The 18483-nt window shown below is 40.6% G+C and overlaps 4 protein-coding genes across 5 annotated transcripts in view; 2 read left to right on the forward strand and 2 right to left on the reverse strand.

Moving 5' to 3' along the window:
• Positions 1 to 966: 966 nt before the first annotated feature.
• asb12a (ankyrin repeat and SOCS box-containing 12a) lies at positions 967 to 6557 on the reverse strand. 2 transcript variants are annotated; one of them, XM_046031075.1, is made up of 4 exons: positions 6522 to 6557; positions 3841 to 4139; positions 1898 to 2426; positions 967 to 1799 (listed from the first exon to the last, which is right to left on the reverse strand). In XM_046031075.1, exons 2-4 carry the CDS (start codon positions 4123 to 4125, stop codon positions 1654 to 1656), a joined length of 960 nt encoding a protein of 319 aa, XP_045887031.1. In that variant the 5' UTR covers positions 4126 to 4139; positions 6522 to 6557; the 3' UTR covers positions 967 to 1653. The 2 variants fall into 2 exon arrangements, with proteins under 2 accessions (XP_045887031.1, XP_045887030.1); XM_046031074.1 differs by lacking the exon at positions 6522 to 6557 and adding an exon at positions 4548 to 4704.
• Positions 5916 to 7390, forward strand: LOC123957944. The gene is made up of 3 exons (XM_046031077.1): positions 5916 to 6494; positions 6588 to 6740; positions 6846 to 7390. The coding sequence occupies exons 1-3, from the start codon at positions 6177 to 6179 to the stop codon at positions 7080 to 7082; spliced, it is 708 nt and encodes a 235-aa protein (XP_045887033.1). The 5' UTR covers positions 5916 to 6176; the 3' UTR covers positions 7083 to 7390.
• zc4h2 (zinc finger, C4H2 domain containing) lies at positions 7333 to 15517 on the reverse strand. The gene is made up of 6 exons (XM_046031079.1): positions 15188 to 15517; positions 14280 to 14451; positions 13762 to 13934; positions 9877 to 10039; positions 9434 to 9570; positions 7333 to 7442 (listed from the first exon to the last, which is right to left on the reverse strand). The coding sequence occupies exons 1-5, from the start codon at positions 15238 to 15240 to the stop codon at positions 9457 to 9459; spliced, it is 675 nt and encodes a 224-aa protein (XP_045887035.1). The 5' UTR covers positions 15241 to 15517; the 3' UTR covers positions 7333 to 7442; positions 9434 to 9456.
• Positions 15400 to 18483, forward strand: part of LOC123957950 (moesin-like) — a 10657-nt gene continuing 7573 nt past the window's right edge. The window contains exons 1-5 of the mRNA XM_046031083.1: positions 15400 to 15614; positions 16761 to 16863; positions 17405 to 17452; positions 17667 to 17750; positions 17827 to 17922. Of these exons, the coding sequence (XP_045887039.1) occupies positions 15589 to 15614; positions 16761 to 16863; positions 17405 to 17452; positions 17667 to 17750; positions 17827 to 17922 (357 nt within the window). The 5' untranslated portion in view covers positions 15400 to 15588. The remainder of the gene's footprint in view (positions 15615 to 16760; positions 16864 to 17404; positions 17453 to 17666; positions 17751 to 17826; positions 17923 to 18483) is intronic.

The following is an 18483-nucleotide window of genomic DNA, read 5'->3' on the forward strand; positions in this document are numbered from 1 at the left end:
AGTCTTTTTTTCTCTCTCTCTTTCCAGTCACAAAACCAAGACAGCCAAGTTAGCAGACTGTCAATTGGATGCATCAGAAGTTGTTCAAATTTATGTCATTCCTTTTAGTCTAGGGTGTACATGAGCCGCTAACCGCGTTCATTCACATTTAGCATAGCATAACATCTTCAGTAGGAACTCCTTGCAGTTGGTTTTTATGCGGTCCTGTGTTGTTTCAGAATAGTCAGGTTACAACAGAGTGTTCAATGAGCCATATATTGATGTGGTGTTCAATGACATCAAGGTTAACGGAAGACTGACATCCCACTTTTGGAATCTATTCATTGTATATTACCATCTAGTTTGAGGTCTGGATTTCTTTGCCTGTCATGGAAGACTTCACTTATAGTATCCATATCCTTTGTCACCATATGCAAACATTTGTCATTTTTTTTTCTTGCTGGCCTTTGAGTTTGATTATTTGTTGTAGAACTGAAAAACCTGAAAAATAATGCCTATTCAATCCAGAAACTGTGAATGGGAGAGTGGAGATGTCAACTGTATGTACATTATATGTTTTGATGTAATCAGAAGCACTGGGAATATGTTGTACTTTGCTGTAAAAATAAATCCATATCTGATATAGCTGTACTTTTGTTGAAAATAAAACCTCTACAGAATTGCGTGTCCAGGCGTCAATGTGTGAGGGAGAGCATTGTGCTGGGTTTCCTGTGCTATGACATCATTTCCTGTTTGCAGGTCTCATTCCCAGCAGCTGACACATTCACTCCTGAATGTGTCACAGAAGACAGATTTAAAGGCACATAAGCACAAGGTGATCACATTTAAAGGACGGTGTTCACTAGTCACAAAAGAACATTTTCAACAAACTTCCAGCCACACAAATTGTTGCCTGCAAATAACCATGCCGCAATCAATAAGTAATGAGACTTATGCAAATTTATTTTCCCAGTTGGCCGTGCTGAAGTGTAGACTGATCACTCCGCTTCCTGATGTTTTGAAGTCAACAGATGCAAGGCTGTTTATGCAAGATCTAAGAGATTCTGGTGCGATGCAAACGCTTTGTGTGTGTTTGTGTCTGTGTGTGTGTATGCGTTTCTCCAGTTGTTTCTGGATGTCTCCATAACTAAAGTGAGACTATCCTGGATTGTGTAATGTCACCTGTGAAAAGAACAGAGCTAAAGATGAGACGCAAAGAGGCATTAACGTTCAAAATTGTCAAATTTCAAATACAGTATTACTGTGGTCTCTAGTGGTCAACCACGGTGTTGCACTTCCCAGGGACATGGCAGCTTTTGGCAGCACCTCAGCAAGATCATCTGTCTGTGTTTGGCAAAGACACTTCAGTGAGCTTTGTGGGGCTATTCAAACTTAAGCTATTTAATAAATACATCTATGCGTAGTCACACACTACAATCTTCATGTATAAATAATAAAAAATTTCCAGCTCTGGTACAGTACAGTGACCTCTAAAGGAACCAAAAATATTACACATTGAGATTGGTTGAGTGAGAGTCTGCGTTACCTTGACCTACTTGCAGGAAAACATGGCAACGCTACAAATCAATCATTCAGTCATGAGTGTACAACAATGAGGTAAAAAAACAAACAAAAAAACACTACTGGCCATAAATTCTGATAATAAACTGAGCATCATATGAGTTCAGAGGTGTCATGCTTCAGGTAGTTCCTCAGGATCAGAGGCATGTCCAACCTGTCAATGGCAGGCTCCTTATTGGCAAGGGGGATGTATCTTCGAATCGCTAGCCGAGTCTGCGACATCAGTGTTTTGGGACAAACTGGGGCAGAAACAGACAAACAAAGGTGGACCAACTTTAGAAATTTGAGACATTCCACACTTCACCGCTAACAGAACCGACTATAGTCAGTGTCTCACCTCTCTCTTTAAGCAGTAGACCCAGAGCTTCATTCTGTTTAGTAGTCTTGTCAATGATCAGTGTGGGAAGATACACGTCTGCCCCAAAGTCTATGAGAAGCTGGATGTACTCCACCCCGCAGCCATAACGGAGACACACCTCCAGAACTGTCTTTGGCTGCTTTATCCTGGCCAGCAGCTTCTCATCTGTGCAGTTGAAGTTGGGGTTGGCCCCGTGGAGAAGGAGCAGTTTAAAGCCATCCAGGTGTCCATAAACAGCTGAGATATAAAGGGGCCCCCTGCAGGCTGTGGCACTGGAGGCCCACTCTGGGACTTTGGGTCTGACGTCCACCTCAGCTCCGAACCGCAGGAGCTCTCTGAGCACGTTTACGTCGCCCTCTCGGGCTGCAGTCAGCACGGGGGAGCAGTTGTTGTACTGGCTGCCGTTGGGATCAGCTCCAGCCTTCAGCAGAGCAACCACACAGTCCAGATGTTTCCCACTGACAGCTGTGAACAGGGGGGTCTGGGCCTTCACGTCCAGGCTGTCAATCTGGATTCAAACACAGCATTTCAGTAACATGTTCCTGACAAATTGTGCACTACCGTTAAAGCTGCATTAAGAAACAGCTCTAAACATATCTGGCTTCTTAGCAGCTCCACTCTTTCCCTAGCTAGTTGCTAATATTGTCCATCTTCTGTTTGGTAATGGTCAAGCATTGTGGATTTATCAGAGCTTTTTCTTTGCCTGCAGCAGAGTTTTAAAAGACAGAAAACAAAAACAAAGAGGTTAAAGACACTAAAAGGTTCTGTAGAGCTGAGGCACTGCAGAGATGGGTCATTTATTTGGGCTTCTCCCACTGACACATTTCATATTTCGCTTACTGTTTGTAATTACATACAAAGTAGGGTGACCAGACATCCCCGTCTGGAGCTGTCCCCGGAAATGTCCCCATTTTTAACTGTGTGTTAATCATATAAACATCACTTTATGTCCGTGGTAATAGCAATGGTATGTCTTTGTGATACTTTAACGATTCTTTTAACGGAATAATCTCAGTAAGTGTTTGCAATTTATAGTGTAACCAGGCATGACATTACGTCATTATAGGCATTAATAGAAGCCTGTTGGCATGGAATATGTGTTTGGTAGGTATATATATCTAATATCCTTGTTTATATTTGGAAAACTGAATGTAGCCTATAATTAACACAACTTACTGCTGAGTTATATATAAAATAAAGACATGATTTCTTTTGCAATTGTCCAGTGACACAAAGTTGAACTACCTGATAAATTCAGAAAAAAATGTGTCTGTTAGTCAATTCTAGCTTTCATTGGACTTTACTCTGAAACAAGTTAGCATAGCATAGCCCTGACCGATCTGAACGCCATTTAGAAAACAAGCATTTTAAAAGTTGTTTGGTTGTCATCTTCCAGACAGGCCTGACAAAGCATGCCTTTAACAATATCGGCATCCTGAAGTTGTGATTTCAGCATCCTTTTGATACGTTTATTGCCATTAAATCACAGCTAAATGTTAATTTTGGGTTCAGACGGCTATAGTAAAACAGATTTGTCTGTTGTGTTTACTCTCTTTACTCACACGGTGAAAATTCACTTCACAATGTATGTGAACAATGGTCATTTGAACCATTGTTCATGTAAAAATATTCAGTAGTGCAGCTTTAATTTCCTGTGGTCAGAATGTAGTGACTTCTCATTTCTTCATTTTAATAAATGAAAAAAACCTGCAGTAAAAATGTTGGAACTTTTTAGGCTTTTAAATGAAATGTGTGAAAGCTCAGTGTAGTATGTAATTTTGGTTATGAAATAGGACACTTATGTCCATTACACCCACCAGCCAAGCACAGCTTTTGTGTCCCACCCACCCCCTCCACACCTCAAACAGACATCTCACCATTCACATTTGAAAGCTGCACAAAATGCTCTCTCTGTATCTTACCTCTGCACCATGTTCCAACAACAACTCCAAGCACCTCAGGTGTCCCAGAGCAGCGGCAGTGCGCAAGGGGGTTACTGGGACCCCCCACCCACTCCGAGCATTGATAGACTTCCTGTAACTCTCCTGAGACAGAAGCTCAGAGAGCAGAGTCACATCGTTGCTGCTCACCGCGTTGTTCAGGGCCTGACACTGCTCGTTGTCCTCATCCTCCTCCTTAGGCTGCAGCAGGGAGAATATCTTAGAAATGTCCATCAAACTCATGTTGACAGCTTGGCCCAGAACCATAATGTAACTGCAGGCTAAAGTCAAAAAAATGTCAGAGAAAGTTGATAATACACCCTAGCACATACACAGCTGACGTGCTCTTGTCATATTGAATTTGTTTGGTATGATTTTTATATCAACATAACAAATTTCTACATGTAAAGCAGAGAATGTCACTTTTTACTATGACCATGAAGTAGTACCATAAGACAATGTAGTTTGTTTACATGGCATAATTACTGTATATAAGACAAATCACAGTAATATAGCCTAAATAGAGTAGATATAATGCGCGTGGCTTCTAAGAAATGCATAACTGTAATTTTTACTCATGGACAGACAAAATGAATTCTTTCCCACTAAAGAATTTGCTCAGAAGAAACAAAGTTACATGGTTTGTATCAACAGCAGCAAACTGGATCTTACTGTAACAAGACACTCACCTCATCTAGTTGCTTGCTGATGTTATTTCCAAAAACATTAGAAGAGAAGTTAAACACTTTAAAGTTCCATAATAAGTTACTGGAAGAAAGAAGGAAAGAAAGGTCCTCCAAGGTGTGTGTGATGCTGAGCTGTGAGTGCAGTGTGGTTTGAATGTGTGGGTGTGTGTGTGTGTGTGTGTGCGTGTGTATGTTAACTGACAAGGGGGGTCAGAGCTCCTTTCTGGGGTGGGGGGCTAATTTTAGGCCACAGATGGGCCTGGGTAAACTTCCATTCTTGGAGAGTCCAGGCTCAGGATTATAATTAGAAAGGTGATACCAGTCTGACACTCTGTCTGTGATTGGTGAGTGTGCCTCTCTTTCCCTGTGTCCTGAATAAAAAACAAAAATGAAATGGAGACGTCTATGTCTCTGGGTCACGGTGCATGGTGAAGCATGTTGTGATTCTCCACGTTGTGTTTCAGCTTGTCAAACAGGTTGTAAAGACACCACAGCCCACGACTGCATTGTTTGGCTTCCCACAGTGAGGATAACGCCAAGTAATCAGCGAGCAAGGCAGCTAGTTTGCTGTATCTGCCCTGTTATCACCCTCTTTCCTTAATTCACACCAAGGCAGCCATTTTAGTAAGCGTCAGCTGTGTGACTGTCAGAAGCTTTAGAGAAGCAGCCAGTCAGCTGTTCCCACCCATGTCTTCATGCTGTCCTGTGCTTAGTAGGGAGACTGTGACACACTACATTCTTTCAGCAGATGGCACAAAAGTCCAGATTCCTGGCATTGCACAAATACATGAAGAAACCTTATTTATTTATTTGAGTAATTAAATATGGATAACTAAAACTGGCTTTTAATGCAAACTTCCTGAATGTATTTTGCATTTTGTAATACACAAATTTATATATACACTACAGACTATGTGATATTATGTCAAAAAGCTGACTACATAAATGAAAGCCAACAGCCTACAGCTCTCACCTTCCCTCTTATTATTGATAATGATCACCGTAAACATAGTTTTAATTTAAACCTTTAAATCTTCTGTTTCTACCCTCTCCTTTGGGGAGAAAAAAATAGTATGGCCTTGTTAGTGCACGCTTTTCTGTAAATATTGCACATGTTGTTTTCTTCATCTTTGTATTGCGCATTTTTATTTGGTTGGTCTTGTGATTATTTTTTACATTTAACTGTACATCCTCTGGTCTACATGTGATGAATAAAAATCACTGAATGTTTGAAATAAATAAATAAATGACACAGGATTGGATCAGAATTAGACCGTGTCCTTGTGCTTCCCCTGTCGACCACCAGATGGCGATAGAGATGCGCCGACGGCAGGAAGTGCAGCTGTGGTAAACACCAAAAGAAGAGGCCGCGTAAACAGTTTGGTGAAAGGGGAAGCCATTTTTCGTCATTGACCTTTCTTCTAGTTTTAGATTGGTTCATATTTGGTTACATATATGGTTTTGCGGAAAGAAAACGGTTGGTTGTTTATTCCCCCCAGAAAGGTGGACCACAGCTTAATATAGGCTACAGGTTGAACTGAGTCGGCGTCAGGTATGGTGTGCAGTCACCCTGATATTATTTTATAGCTGATAAGAAACAGTTGTGGTCCCGGGTGCTGTGATTTGTACAAAATGGAGGAGGAGGAAGAAGTGCTAAGAATCCAATGCAGAAAATTGATTTCTCGGGTCCGAAGCAAACAGGCCTCCGAAGAAGAGAGGGGGAGACACAAACACAAAGGCGCCAGAGGGAGCGAGAGGACAGAACCTGAAAGACTAGTGGCCGGGTTTACAGATCATCGTCGGTGTAACCTCTCTCTCCCAGACTGCGCACAACTGGAGAGAGACCAAACCTCCCGCAATCTCGTGTGTCAAGGTCCTGGAGGCCAGCCCGTACCCCTTAAACTCATTTCAATGCTGAGGCTCAAAACTTTCAGGGAGGAGATGAGACGGGTTAGCAGACGCTCTCGTGCGACTCACTTCTTCCACGGTGTTGAAATGACGACGATATTTCTTTATTTCTTATGTGGTTATCTCATGTGGCAGGCTGCAGAGGCGGAGCTCCACGATCCATCTGTCTGCAGTGCATGTGAGCAGGAACAGGCTTCTCTGGCCTTGAGGAGTTTTATCAGGAGGAAGAAGACACAACTGCATTTCCAAACACTGAAGGGCAGACTAAACACACACTCGAGCTATGGAGTAAGCATAACTTTAACACAGACAAGCGAGCTCACTGTGAAACTAACATGTAGTTCACCTGATCAGATTATTTACAGCATTGTAACAAGTATTTCTCTGTTACAGGAGTGTGCATGTTGGGGTAGTTTGTGCCAAATCTCCCAAAGGCCTCCTTTGCCCCTCACTGGTTTTGGGAGGAACTACTTGGTGGACACGTGCAGGTCACAGCAACCTGGGGTTGCCTTAGCAACGACTAAAGAAGGTGGTGTTTCCCTGGCAACAGATGAAATGAGGGGTTACCCTGACAAAAACGCTACAGGAACTCATTTAGTGAGCCCTCACTGTCCTTTTCCAGACAGATAGCTGCAGACATGACAGGCACAGGCTTAATACAACGAAAGGGACAATGCTGGAGTCAAACATATTCCTAATTATTTGTTTTGACACACAGGCAAAACCCACCGGTATGCCCAATAAATACTGATGTGCTGATGTCCTCACACACCCTGCTCAGCTACAGCTGTGTTTATGTTCACACCGCTAAATAACAGAAACAAGTGTCTAGCCTTTTGTTTTCAGAATTTTTTTTTTTTTAAAGGACATGGTAACAAGGTTAGTACAAAACAGCCATTTATTTTCTTCTCACTATTAAAGTAAAACACACAACACTATTCAGAGCAAATGAGTCTGGGCTTTCTTCTCCAGTCTGTGGTCACTTGAACACTGTAAACATTAAAACAACACTGTTTTATTTAACTTTGCGATTAAACCTATTAAATTTTTATATTAGCACAAAAAGTACACAACTGACAGCCATGGAAGCACGCATGCATTACAAAAAAAATAAAAAAGTACAGTACAATATCTATGGCAATAAACAATAGCAACATGGGCAAAATTATTTAGACATTTTATCAAGCTCCTTTTTGCTTTATTGCAGTTACATGGTTAGGGGCTAGAATACTTACTAAAGAAGTCATACAATTACAGATAAACACATCCAAAGCACTGATTAAAACAACAGAATGACACCGGGGACCTGTTTCAGGAAGCAGGTTTAACAAACCCTGAGATGGAGAAACTCCAGAGTTTTCGGTTCCAGAACAGTTCAATCAACTTTGATTATGTTCACGGTAAGTTAAGTATGTGCATGGAGAATGAAAAGAAAGCCATCATCAATGGAGCTGCGATATTACGATTCACCTCGGCAATGGGTAAATAAAGAGCAGAGGCTCCATTTTAATCCAGTGGTGCAGGAAATATGAATGCCTGCCAACGACATTTATCTTAAAAAACAGGATGGAGGAAGGAGTCAATACGTTAACACTAACATTTTATTCAGCGTAGCTCACTCACCAGATATGCTGGAATCCTGTATGTTACAATCGATTTAACTTTTATTCAGCTGTAACCTGACGCGGACAAAATGCTGGTGGCAATAACTGAAGATCGCATTTAATAAAATGCTTTCAGAACATATTAAAGCCCCATTTCCACCGCACGGTACCAGCTCGACTCGCCTGTTTTTGGTTTTCCATTGTGGAAAAGTTGTACCTGTACATGCTACCAGGTGCTTTTTTTCGTATCACCTCCGTTGTGGCAGTTATGTGTGGCGTTGCTATGACGACCAGCTACATTAAGGGGTACTATCTCTGGGTACTATCTGCAATGGAAATCTGAGGACAGCAGGCCAAAACCGAATCGAGGCGAGTTGAGCTGGTACCGGTAATGGAAAAACAGCATAAGACTACAATATTTATTATTTGCTAATATTTCAAAAACTCACTTTTAAACTACATTTACAGTTTTAGAATTTTAAAATTGTTTCAGCTGCACCCCAATCATCACCGCTCAGAAACATTCACATCATTTCCAACATGAACACTACGATGGGAATGTTCCATTCCAACATCAACTGATTCATCAATCATTTACAGGTTCATAAAGACTTGTTTACAGTAATTACTGAATTAATTAAGCCAATGCTTAATATTTCAGTGCAACTGTTGACAAGCTGTCTTGACATCCAGAGTCATAGTGAAAGAAGTACAGTGTAGCCTAAATATTTTATTCTGTGCTGAGGATGAATGCACGCTGTCTCTGTCCTCACATCGATGAGCGGTGGATCGTGGTCGTGTTAAAGATCACGTCTGGATAACAATCTAATATCTAACCAGGATTTAGATGTTTTTGAAGACATAAACTTCTACAAATGAATGCGTTACGTATGTGCTTTGGTAACAACAGTATGAATGAGGGAATTGAACATTGTGTTCCATAGCTACTTCAGGTTCCGCAGGAGGGGAGGAGTCAGGGAGAAACTCCAGAGTTTGAAGAACCTGCCCGTTCTCATTCCCAGGGCGTCAACACCGACGCTTTGACACATTAGAGCAGGTTAGCTTCACAGCATAAGTTTCTGAAGTTACTGTTCTACAGTTTACCTGATCTCAGTCTCTGAAACAGATAACGCAGAGTTTCCTACATCTCAGGCTTAACAAACTTGGGAGTTTTCACTAAACCCGCCTTCTGAAACAGGGCCCTGATCCTCGATCAACTGTTGACAGTTTAGGAAAAAAGTACTAAGACAGTTTGTTAAAGTGTGAACTGTTTATGGAAATTGTCCTGAAGCACAGATCTCTTATTTCAGCCATATATCGTGACGTACATGGCTGATCTTAGATCAGTGTGTTGGACCAGGTCCCTTTGAACCCTACCAAAGCTGAAGGTAGAGTAGGATCTACTCATCTGGCTTCCTCTTGGGCTTCTTTGGGTTACGGGAACGGCTCTTGGCCTTGCACAATGGGCAGATGGGAGCATTACGATGAATCTGCTGGTGGCAAGACAGGCAAGCCTGGAGAGAGGGGGAGACATTTAGTGCAATCACTTCATATTATGTCCTTACTGTGTTGTACAGATAAGCAAGCAACTTAAGTTGTACCTGTGTGTATCTGACTGAGCTTATTCCTTTTATTTATTCAACATTAAGCTGGTGTCTGAGTTTGTATTCTTACCATTTTCTCCAAATATGACACAACTAGGAGATGATTGCATCTTGAAAATTTACAGTTCTTTTGTTGCTCAATTATTTGGTGAAACCATCAATCTATCTTATTTTCCACATCCCAACTGCAGCTACTTCAGGTCAGTAAGTAAGTACCTTCATAGGTGGGGGTTGCTGTCTGAAAGTGGCTGTCTGGCGCGCATCTTGCTTCCTGGACACCTGAAGCTGCTGTGCTGCTGCTGCAGCGGCAGCAAGGGATTCTGGGATGGTGGGCTCATGCGGCTCCTTCTGCCACTCTGCTTTCTGCTTCTCAAAGTAACTGTTCAAAGCAAAGAAAGAGAGAAGCCTGGCTAGCTGTGATTCTTATTTAGGGCCTATGAATCACATCACAGTTGAGATTATCCCATCTACACGGTGTATTGAGAGATTTGGAGTGGCACAACCAGATACAAAGGAGACTTAAATTGGAGAACATTCTAGTCAATCTCACACATCCTCTTTTTTTGTATGTACAACTCTGAGAAAAAGTACAGTCATTGTTAAAAGTGTTTGTCTGCATGCATGCAAGTGTGTCTGTGTGTGGGCAGGGGAGGGCTGGGAAAGAAATTTGGCCTTGGACTTTATGGCTGACTGGCCCATTTTCAAAAGTAAGAGAAGTGATATCCCATTTCTTTACGCGCTCTGGTTTCTCTCAAAATAGGTTTGTGGTAGAGCAGAGCATTCACAGAACCAATTTAATGGATTTCCTTTAACCGTGATCCACTGAAACACCAAACATTAAAGCTTTTTATTTACAAGCACAACACTAACAGAAACATTTTCAATATTTCACAGTAATAAAAGAACTGCAACAATTAATCCATAGATTGTCAATATTTTCTGGTTTCTTTACTCCTCTGTGACAGTGAACTGAATTTTGTTGCTATTGCAGAGAGTATCACACCCCACAGGCCAGAGGTGTGATATAAATCCAAGCAATGTTGGATGTTAAAATTACACTAACATTACTTCGCTGGCAGCAAGATGTAAAAGTGATAGTTTTAGCATCTCCTCATCCAACATCATTCGCCTTTCTCTATGAGGAGTACTGGCTTCTGAGAAAAAACACTGCAGAACAACAGTGATAAGCCACAACGCTCTCATAAACTCAGGAACATGAAGGGACACGCTATCAAAAAGGAAAAGAGACGACTACCACTTGGCCAGAAATGAACTCATCATCTGAGCTTCCACATAGTACACAGCTGAACTGAGAAGCTAGCCTGCCAACAATTTTGTCAGCTCTGTGGTCCAGCACCCTTCCTCACAATTAAAGATCTTACACAGTAAATAAAATATCCCAATCAACCGAAGTGAAAAATGACAATTAATTTTTTAAATGTACTCTCAAGTTACAAAAAATGTCCAAAAGTGAGCAGGAATGTCACATCTTGACAGCTGTACCTGTGAGTGAGGGACCAAATCCACAACTGGCAGAATCATTGCTGGCAAACTAGGTCTTTCTTTTGATCTGTATGATCGAAGAAAAGACTCTCGAATAAAAAAGTCTTTTTCTACTACTGCCACACTCTTCTGTATTTAGAGCTTCAAAGGGCCATGCAATGGGCTTCTCCCACACAGCAAAATTTCTGTGGATGATAAAGCAACCACGACCTGAGAGTCTCCAGTAGTCCGACACTGAGACTGACCTTGCATCCGTATTCTAGCGCCATTATTCTAGCTGCAGTTTTTGCAGTTGATGTGCCTGCAGTGTTGTGGATAACAAGGACATGCTTGAAAATGGATTTATTACTCACCAGACCTTTGGCATTACGACCAAGGTATATTAAAGAATGTAAAAATGTATTATTGTTTACATTGGGGCTAAGAAAGCCTGCTCAATATTCCTTAAAGATCAATGACTGAATATTAAAATCAGACAAATCATTCGAGTTCATCAGACCACAGGTGGAAATTAACTGCCTCACAGCCAAACCGTCTCAAATGTTAGTTCTCCATCCTTCTTCGGCTTTGCTCCAGCGCGTGCAGAGCACCACTAGGTTGTCTGGCCTTCCAACCATTACAAAAAACCTATATGACAACATGGCGACAGAAGAACAGGGAACTGCAATTTGCCATCAACATCTGAGAAATCTGATCTGAACATCTGATCCAACTGTCTACAACGCAGTAGACGCAGCTCCTCATGTGCGACTACCACCTGTCATCTCAACCACTACCTTCAAAGACTTGAGTCATGCCAATAAAATACCTTGCTGCCATAACCTGTGACATTCCTCCACCCAAGAGAACTGTCAGTAAAACTATTACTGTTACTATGTATAACCATGTTAGCCATTAGGCATGTACTATTGCACAATGTTGCCCTACCTTGGTTAAACTGTATTTGAACCTAAATAATACAGGCTGAAAAGCAATTTTGGAAATATTGCTTGTGCTCTCAACTACAATTGACAGTCATTTTAATATCCACAATGATTTTGCGTCATACGGTTGTTATTGTTGTAATTATAAATGTTATTATGATTTACTTTTGAGTCAGTTCAAAATCTTTTCTTGTACATTTAGCTTGTTTTTGTGTCTGTAATCATAAATTAATCTGTTCAGTCTAGTTTTATAGAATACACAACAATCAACCATCTTTGAGGGTCAAAAATATTCCTCTCTGGTTATGTAATTGCATCAAGCAACATAAATAAAGCTAAGGACATCTGATCTAGGGTTTAAGGACGGTCTCTGTACTTATCAAAATACGTTGAGTTACATTGGGCTGATTTATCAAAATATGAGTCTGTGCTCTAGCCCTGCGGACATCACATCAACTGAATTCCTCTTAGACATGTTAAATTATGTAGCAACCAGATTGCACTCTGTCCTCTGGTTGTGTCTGAATATTTCAAGGTTGCTTGTGCCAGAAAAAAAGTGATCCTCGTGATTTTTACCAGGCCTGTTTCATAACTCCCTTCTTTTTCCTCAGTCTTGAGTAATAACATCAGTGATGTTTTTATAACATAACATATTAATACCAATTTGGATTCTGTTGCCGCTGAGTCATTCTGACGCAACAACACTATGACAGATGCTGTCGTCAAGTCATAAATTTTGTTGAGTGCTACTGCAGCCTGATGCTGCAACGGTTACTTTGTGGTAGTTCAGCAATTGATACAGTTGACCTAAGTATCCTTATTAATAGACTGAAGCATTGGGTCAGTATTTAAAGGACTGCACTGGAGTGGTACTGTTTGACCAGGCAGAAATTCCAACATTCTGTGAGTGGGTTTATTTTATCAAAGTCACTGATTATATGTGGAGTGCCACAAGGCTCCATAACTTTGACCATTTTAATTTGTGTATGTCCAATTATATATATTTACTTTTGGCCTATAAACAAACAAAATTAACTCATTATGTCTCTGCAAGCCTAATTACCTCGGGCTTTGAGCAGTACACAATTTCAACTTGTAGATACTTGTTTTTAATACGTGTACATAGTACTTCATGCATCACATTCTAACACTATGTCAGTGCAATGAAATGTCATTGGTTGCTGCAATCACGCAGACATGCTACTCAAATGTAACTTGACAGTGACCACTGAAGATAAGATATTACATGGTCTGCTAGCTGCTGTATTGTATCCACTGTTGTCTGATAATCTGTATGGTTAAACTGTAGAGGATATTCATGTGTCAGTGCAGTGACATAAAGACAGAATTTTAAATGTACTGTACTTTGTGAATTATGCTATTTTGACTGTTGACTGACTGCAATAAAGCTAAAGTGACGCTTAAGTGTATCATATAATAAATTACAAAAAAGTTATCTTTCATATGTAGTCCAAAATATTATGATGTTTTTTATCTCTGTGTCAATTGGCAGTAGTATTGGCAAACAGTATGTTAAAAATAACCTTTAATGAGACCTAAAGATGATGTAAAACATGGTTGTAAACACACTGTAAACTGAATCAAGCAACATCTGTCCAAAATAACAAAGTGCACTGTGCATGCATTTTTTTTGTGTCTGTGTGTTTATACTGACTCCAGGGAGAGCTTCTCCTCTTCTTCGTTCAGGTTAGGGAGCCTGTGTAGACCTAAAGTCATCCTGAGGGCATCAACATGCTCCTTCAGAGGTTTGTACTCATCATGCAGGCGGCGAGTTGTTTCTAGAAGTTTATTCAGGTCATTCTCCGACTGCTTGATGGTGCTCTCCATCTGAGAGGACAAGATTTCAGAAATATGTGTTTGTAATATGCTCAATATAAGCTATTTGTCATTGTCTCTAGTCATATCTTTTACACTAAAATAATAGAGGAACTGTTAGTAACATTTTCTCTACAGATGGTGCTTATCTCTGAATGTAGTACATTAGATTACATTTATCTGACACTTTTATCCAGCGACTTACAATTGCTATACATGTCAGAGGTTGCACACCTCTGGAGCAACTAGGGGTTAAGTATCTTGCTCAGGGACACAATTGGGGAACTGAACCCGGGTCTCTCACACCAAAGGCATGTGTCTTATCCATTGCACCATCACCACCACCTACTCACTTACCACATTGATATCTGCATGGATGAGCCGCAGCTCCTCCACATGTGCCATTTTCTCTTGTAGAAGCAGATCCATCTCTTGTTTGTACTCTTTCAGGTGCTTCTCCTCAGATTCCAGAGCCTCAAACTCAATCTTAAGACGAGACTTGATCTTCTGCATCTGGACAGTCTTGTTACTGCAGCCAGTGGCACAGACAAAATACGCCAGCTGTCAGGTTATTCCCCTCACAAAAAAAAAATCCATTAAGATATATATAAAAAAAAAAATAAAAAAAAAAAAAGCACCACACATTATTCTCCATTTGTCATGCAATGCTTTGGATTTGTGTAAAATTGTGAATTACTCAATAACTAAGACGTTCTGTATTGATTTTAAGCAGAATGAACAATTAGTACAGCTGTGAATTAATGTATTAAGTGCATGAATTACTGCATTCTGTACATCTGTTATGCAGTTATTAAGCGTGGCTGCAAAGACTTCAGGGCAAACAAACACGATCCTGCTACCGGTGTTTAACTGTTAGTGAGTTAATGACAGACGGCCAAGCTTGCTGGCTACGTAGCTAGCTTACCCACAGAAATAATTAGCAAAGGACATCTGGCATTTTGTTGATACACATCTGGAATGTTGATGCATGTATGATCCGAAAATGCATCTCAACTACAGCTGCTTTGTATCTATGTTAGCCTGCTGTGATTTCTTGCCAACCCTGTCGGAAACTACCTAAAACTGGAACAGCAAAATCATATTAAAGACAGGGTTCGCAGCAGACCGGCTAATATTAGCTAGCTCAGTAACAAAAGCGACGCCAAAGGGGCTTCATTCTTGGCACGCTAACGTTAGCTTAGATAACGTTTCTCAGTACCAACATCTGACAACCATTTTCATTTTATTCCACGTCCAAGTCTTACCGTATTTCCAGGATATTTTCTAATTTGCACATTATTTCTTGTTCGTCTGCCATAGTTTAGCAGTCCCTTGTCGTTCAGCTGGCCAGCTCAGTTACCCGCAAGGCCACGGTGGTCTCCTTGTTGATAAAAAACACAATAGCCGGTGTGAGCGCGCACACGAGCGCGCGCCCCTCTACGTGAAACCGTGGCTTCGTGTTTAATAGCGCCACGAGTCCTCTGCCACAAACAGCCTGAGTTAAACTGAAATACAAAGCATCCACTTCCCCTTAAACCAGCTTTTACACCGCGATGGAAACAACTTCATTCCCACATTAGCATTTAATATAACATTACACAGAGTAAGAACAATCACCGGAGACCTCTGAAGAGTGGAAGGAACAGGAAGAAAACAACAGAATGTTATGGTCATATCAGTGGACAACATGGAGTATGTTTCCCTCTAGTTGTTTACTTTAGCTGTCAGGGCTGTAGCTTGTGGTGAAACAAGTATTCAAATCAGATTACTTAAGTAAACGTTTTAGTAATCTACCACAAGGAAGAAAGAAGTGAAAGTCCCACATTCAAAATCAGACAAATATAAGCTACTTGAACAATTAAAAGTAAAAGTGGGCCAGTTATGTAAAATGGCCCTTTTTAGTGTTAGGAGATACTATACATTAAATTAAAGTTACTAATTTTAGACTTAGTGCCTTTGACAATTAGGAAATACACAGTGTGGTAATGGAGCAGTGGATAAGACACATGCCTTTGGTGTGAGAGACCCGACTTCAATTCCTCTCTGTGACACATCCACCATTGTATACCTGAGCAAGACACTTAACCCCTAGCTGCCCCAGAGGCGTGTGACCTCTGACATACTAAGCAATTGTAAGTCGCTTTGGATAAAAAGCGTCAGGTAAATGTACATAAATTAATGCTAAATATACAAATTCAATGATTTTTTCTAATAATAAGGATGTTTTTCCTAGAAGAGAATACATAATATGTTATAACAAAAAATAAAATAAAAGTAGGCCAATGCAGTCAAATGAACTGAATATTGCAGGTATCAAAATGAATAGTTTTGTTTTTCAGTCTCTTCAAATTTAGCTGCAGGGGTCAGGGGTTCCTTGGATATATTTCCTCCTTGGATATATTTCCTATCTTTAATTCTGGCTACAGCCCTGTTAGCTACTTCAAAAACAATATAAGCAGTTACCAACAGGCCTACAAACCAAACACACCAACCCCAAAATCACTGTTTGTCATAACAACATATGCTTAAAACATTAACTGGAAGGATTACTAGATTAGCAGAATGTGCTGCATGGCGCCTTCACAGCAACTGGATCATCAGGTGCTGCAGAGGTGCTGTTGATTTGTCTCCCTTTATAAATAGGTTTGGGAGACAAAGATCCTGTCTAGATGAGTGATACACAGTTAAAACCCAATCAAATTAAGAGGAAAACTCTTCACAGAAGATACAGGCTGCCTCTATAAAACACGTGGGCACGGGGCTGCCGCTGGATTAACCAAGAGAGAAGTACTTGGGAACAATACAATGGTCCATTCTCATGCAGTATAATCCTTGTAGGTATTGCAAGCAGTTTCATATGACTCCGCAGAGAAAAAGCTACTACATGCACCTCTCTGAAAAAGTGTTTCGACAACAGATAAAAAAAAAACAAATGTCCACTGTAAGTAGCCAACTTAAATTTTTTTATAGCTTAATTTTATTGTGTTTCTTATTTAGTTGAAATGTTTAAATTGCAACTGTATTGGTTTGATTAAATTTTGAGTTTGTTTAATAACACTACAAGTAGAAGGCATTAGTTTGCAGTTCTTAACCTTTTTCAATTATTATCTGGCGCAGTTGTCAGATGTTTTTAATTTGATGCCTTTGTGTTCCTGGATTTATTGTGTACCACATTACACTATCTAGATAAACAAGATTAGCTTAGTAGCAAAGGTTAGCTTTCTCTTCTTGTTTTTATAAATTTAAAAAAAATGTTTATGAGGAATGGAGCAAACTATTGCGATGCTTTTTTTCTTTTGTACATGTCAATATATACCAACAACTGCCGATATGTGTATATGGTTTGATACTATTATGCAAGATTAACACTAAATGGGTGTCCTTGTTTTTCACCCAGTCGTTAATACTTATGAACCATGGAATGAACCCCATGTTCTCAATTAAGTCTAAAATATACTGTGGGCTTCATTTTTTGATTGTAGTCCCCACCAACCTCTTGCGATTGGATGCTCCTGGTTGAACAGAAGAATGTAAGGAACACTCTTTTTGGTCATTTTGCTGTCAAAGAACCAACAAATTCAGCATTGTATCAAAGAACAAACTAAATTATTACAAAATTGGTAGTAGTTGCTCTTTTTTACCCAGTTGTTGCTCTGCATGCTCCTTGATGCTTCTCCACAGATGAATGAACAGCAGGGATCTTTTCCTCCTGCATCTCAGTATCTCAGTGTTTTTCTCTGGCAGATAAATGTCCGAGTTACAACCATGGATGCTGAGCTGGAGTTTGCCATCCTGCCCAGCACAACTGGGAAACAGCTTTTTGACCAGGTACTCTTTACAGTCAGGTACAAACAGGTGCTTTGGCAGACAAGTGTGTGATTTGACGTTATTTGTTGATGTTTAGATAGTGAAAACAATCGGGCTGAGGGAAACCTGGTTCTTTGGCCTCCAGTATCAGGACAGCAAAGGCTTCTCCACCTGGCTCAAGCTGAACAAGAGGGTGAGGAGAAACTTTATATTCCGTGTTGGCATAATTTGACTCCCCACAACAGCTGGATTTAAATGAAGATGTCATCATGTAATGCAACGAAGGTTAAAATCAAGGGCAACTGGACTTGGTTGAAGGTACTGGAAGACGTTTCGTCCCTCATCCAAAGGACTTCTTCAGTTCTGACTGACTGGCAGGGAAACTCAGCTATTTAACCTCACACTAACGAACCAGCGGTATCGATGACCCGGGATAACGACCCGAACGTTAGTGTTCCTTGTTGCTGGACAGCATTGTAAGGACAGCACTTACAATGCTGTCCTTTCATCACTTCCCAGGAAACTCAACAAACGTAACCTATTGGCCTCAGCTGAAGATACCAACGATGGTCGTTCAGTCTTGGCCACAGGTAGTCTTAACGACTGTAACGACTGTCGTCACAGCAACAAGGAACACTAACGAACCAGCGGTATCGATGACCCGGGATAACGACCCCACTGAGGTTAAATAGCTGAGTTTCCCTGCCAGTCAGTCAGAACTGAAGAAGTCCTTTGGATGAGGGACGAAACGTCT

Source organism: Micropterus dolomieu, linkage group LG19 (assembly GCF_021292245.1).
Source record: "Micropterus dolomieu isolate WLL.071019.BEF.003 ecotype Adirondacks linkage group LG19, ASM2129224v1, whole genome shotgun sequence".
Lineage (NCBI taxonomy): Eukaryota > Metazoa > Chordata > Actinopteri > Centrarchiformes > Centrarchidae > Micropterus > Micropterus dolomieu.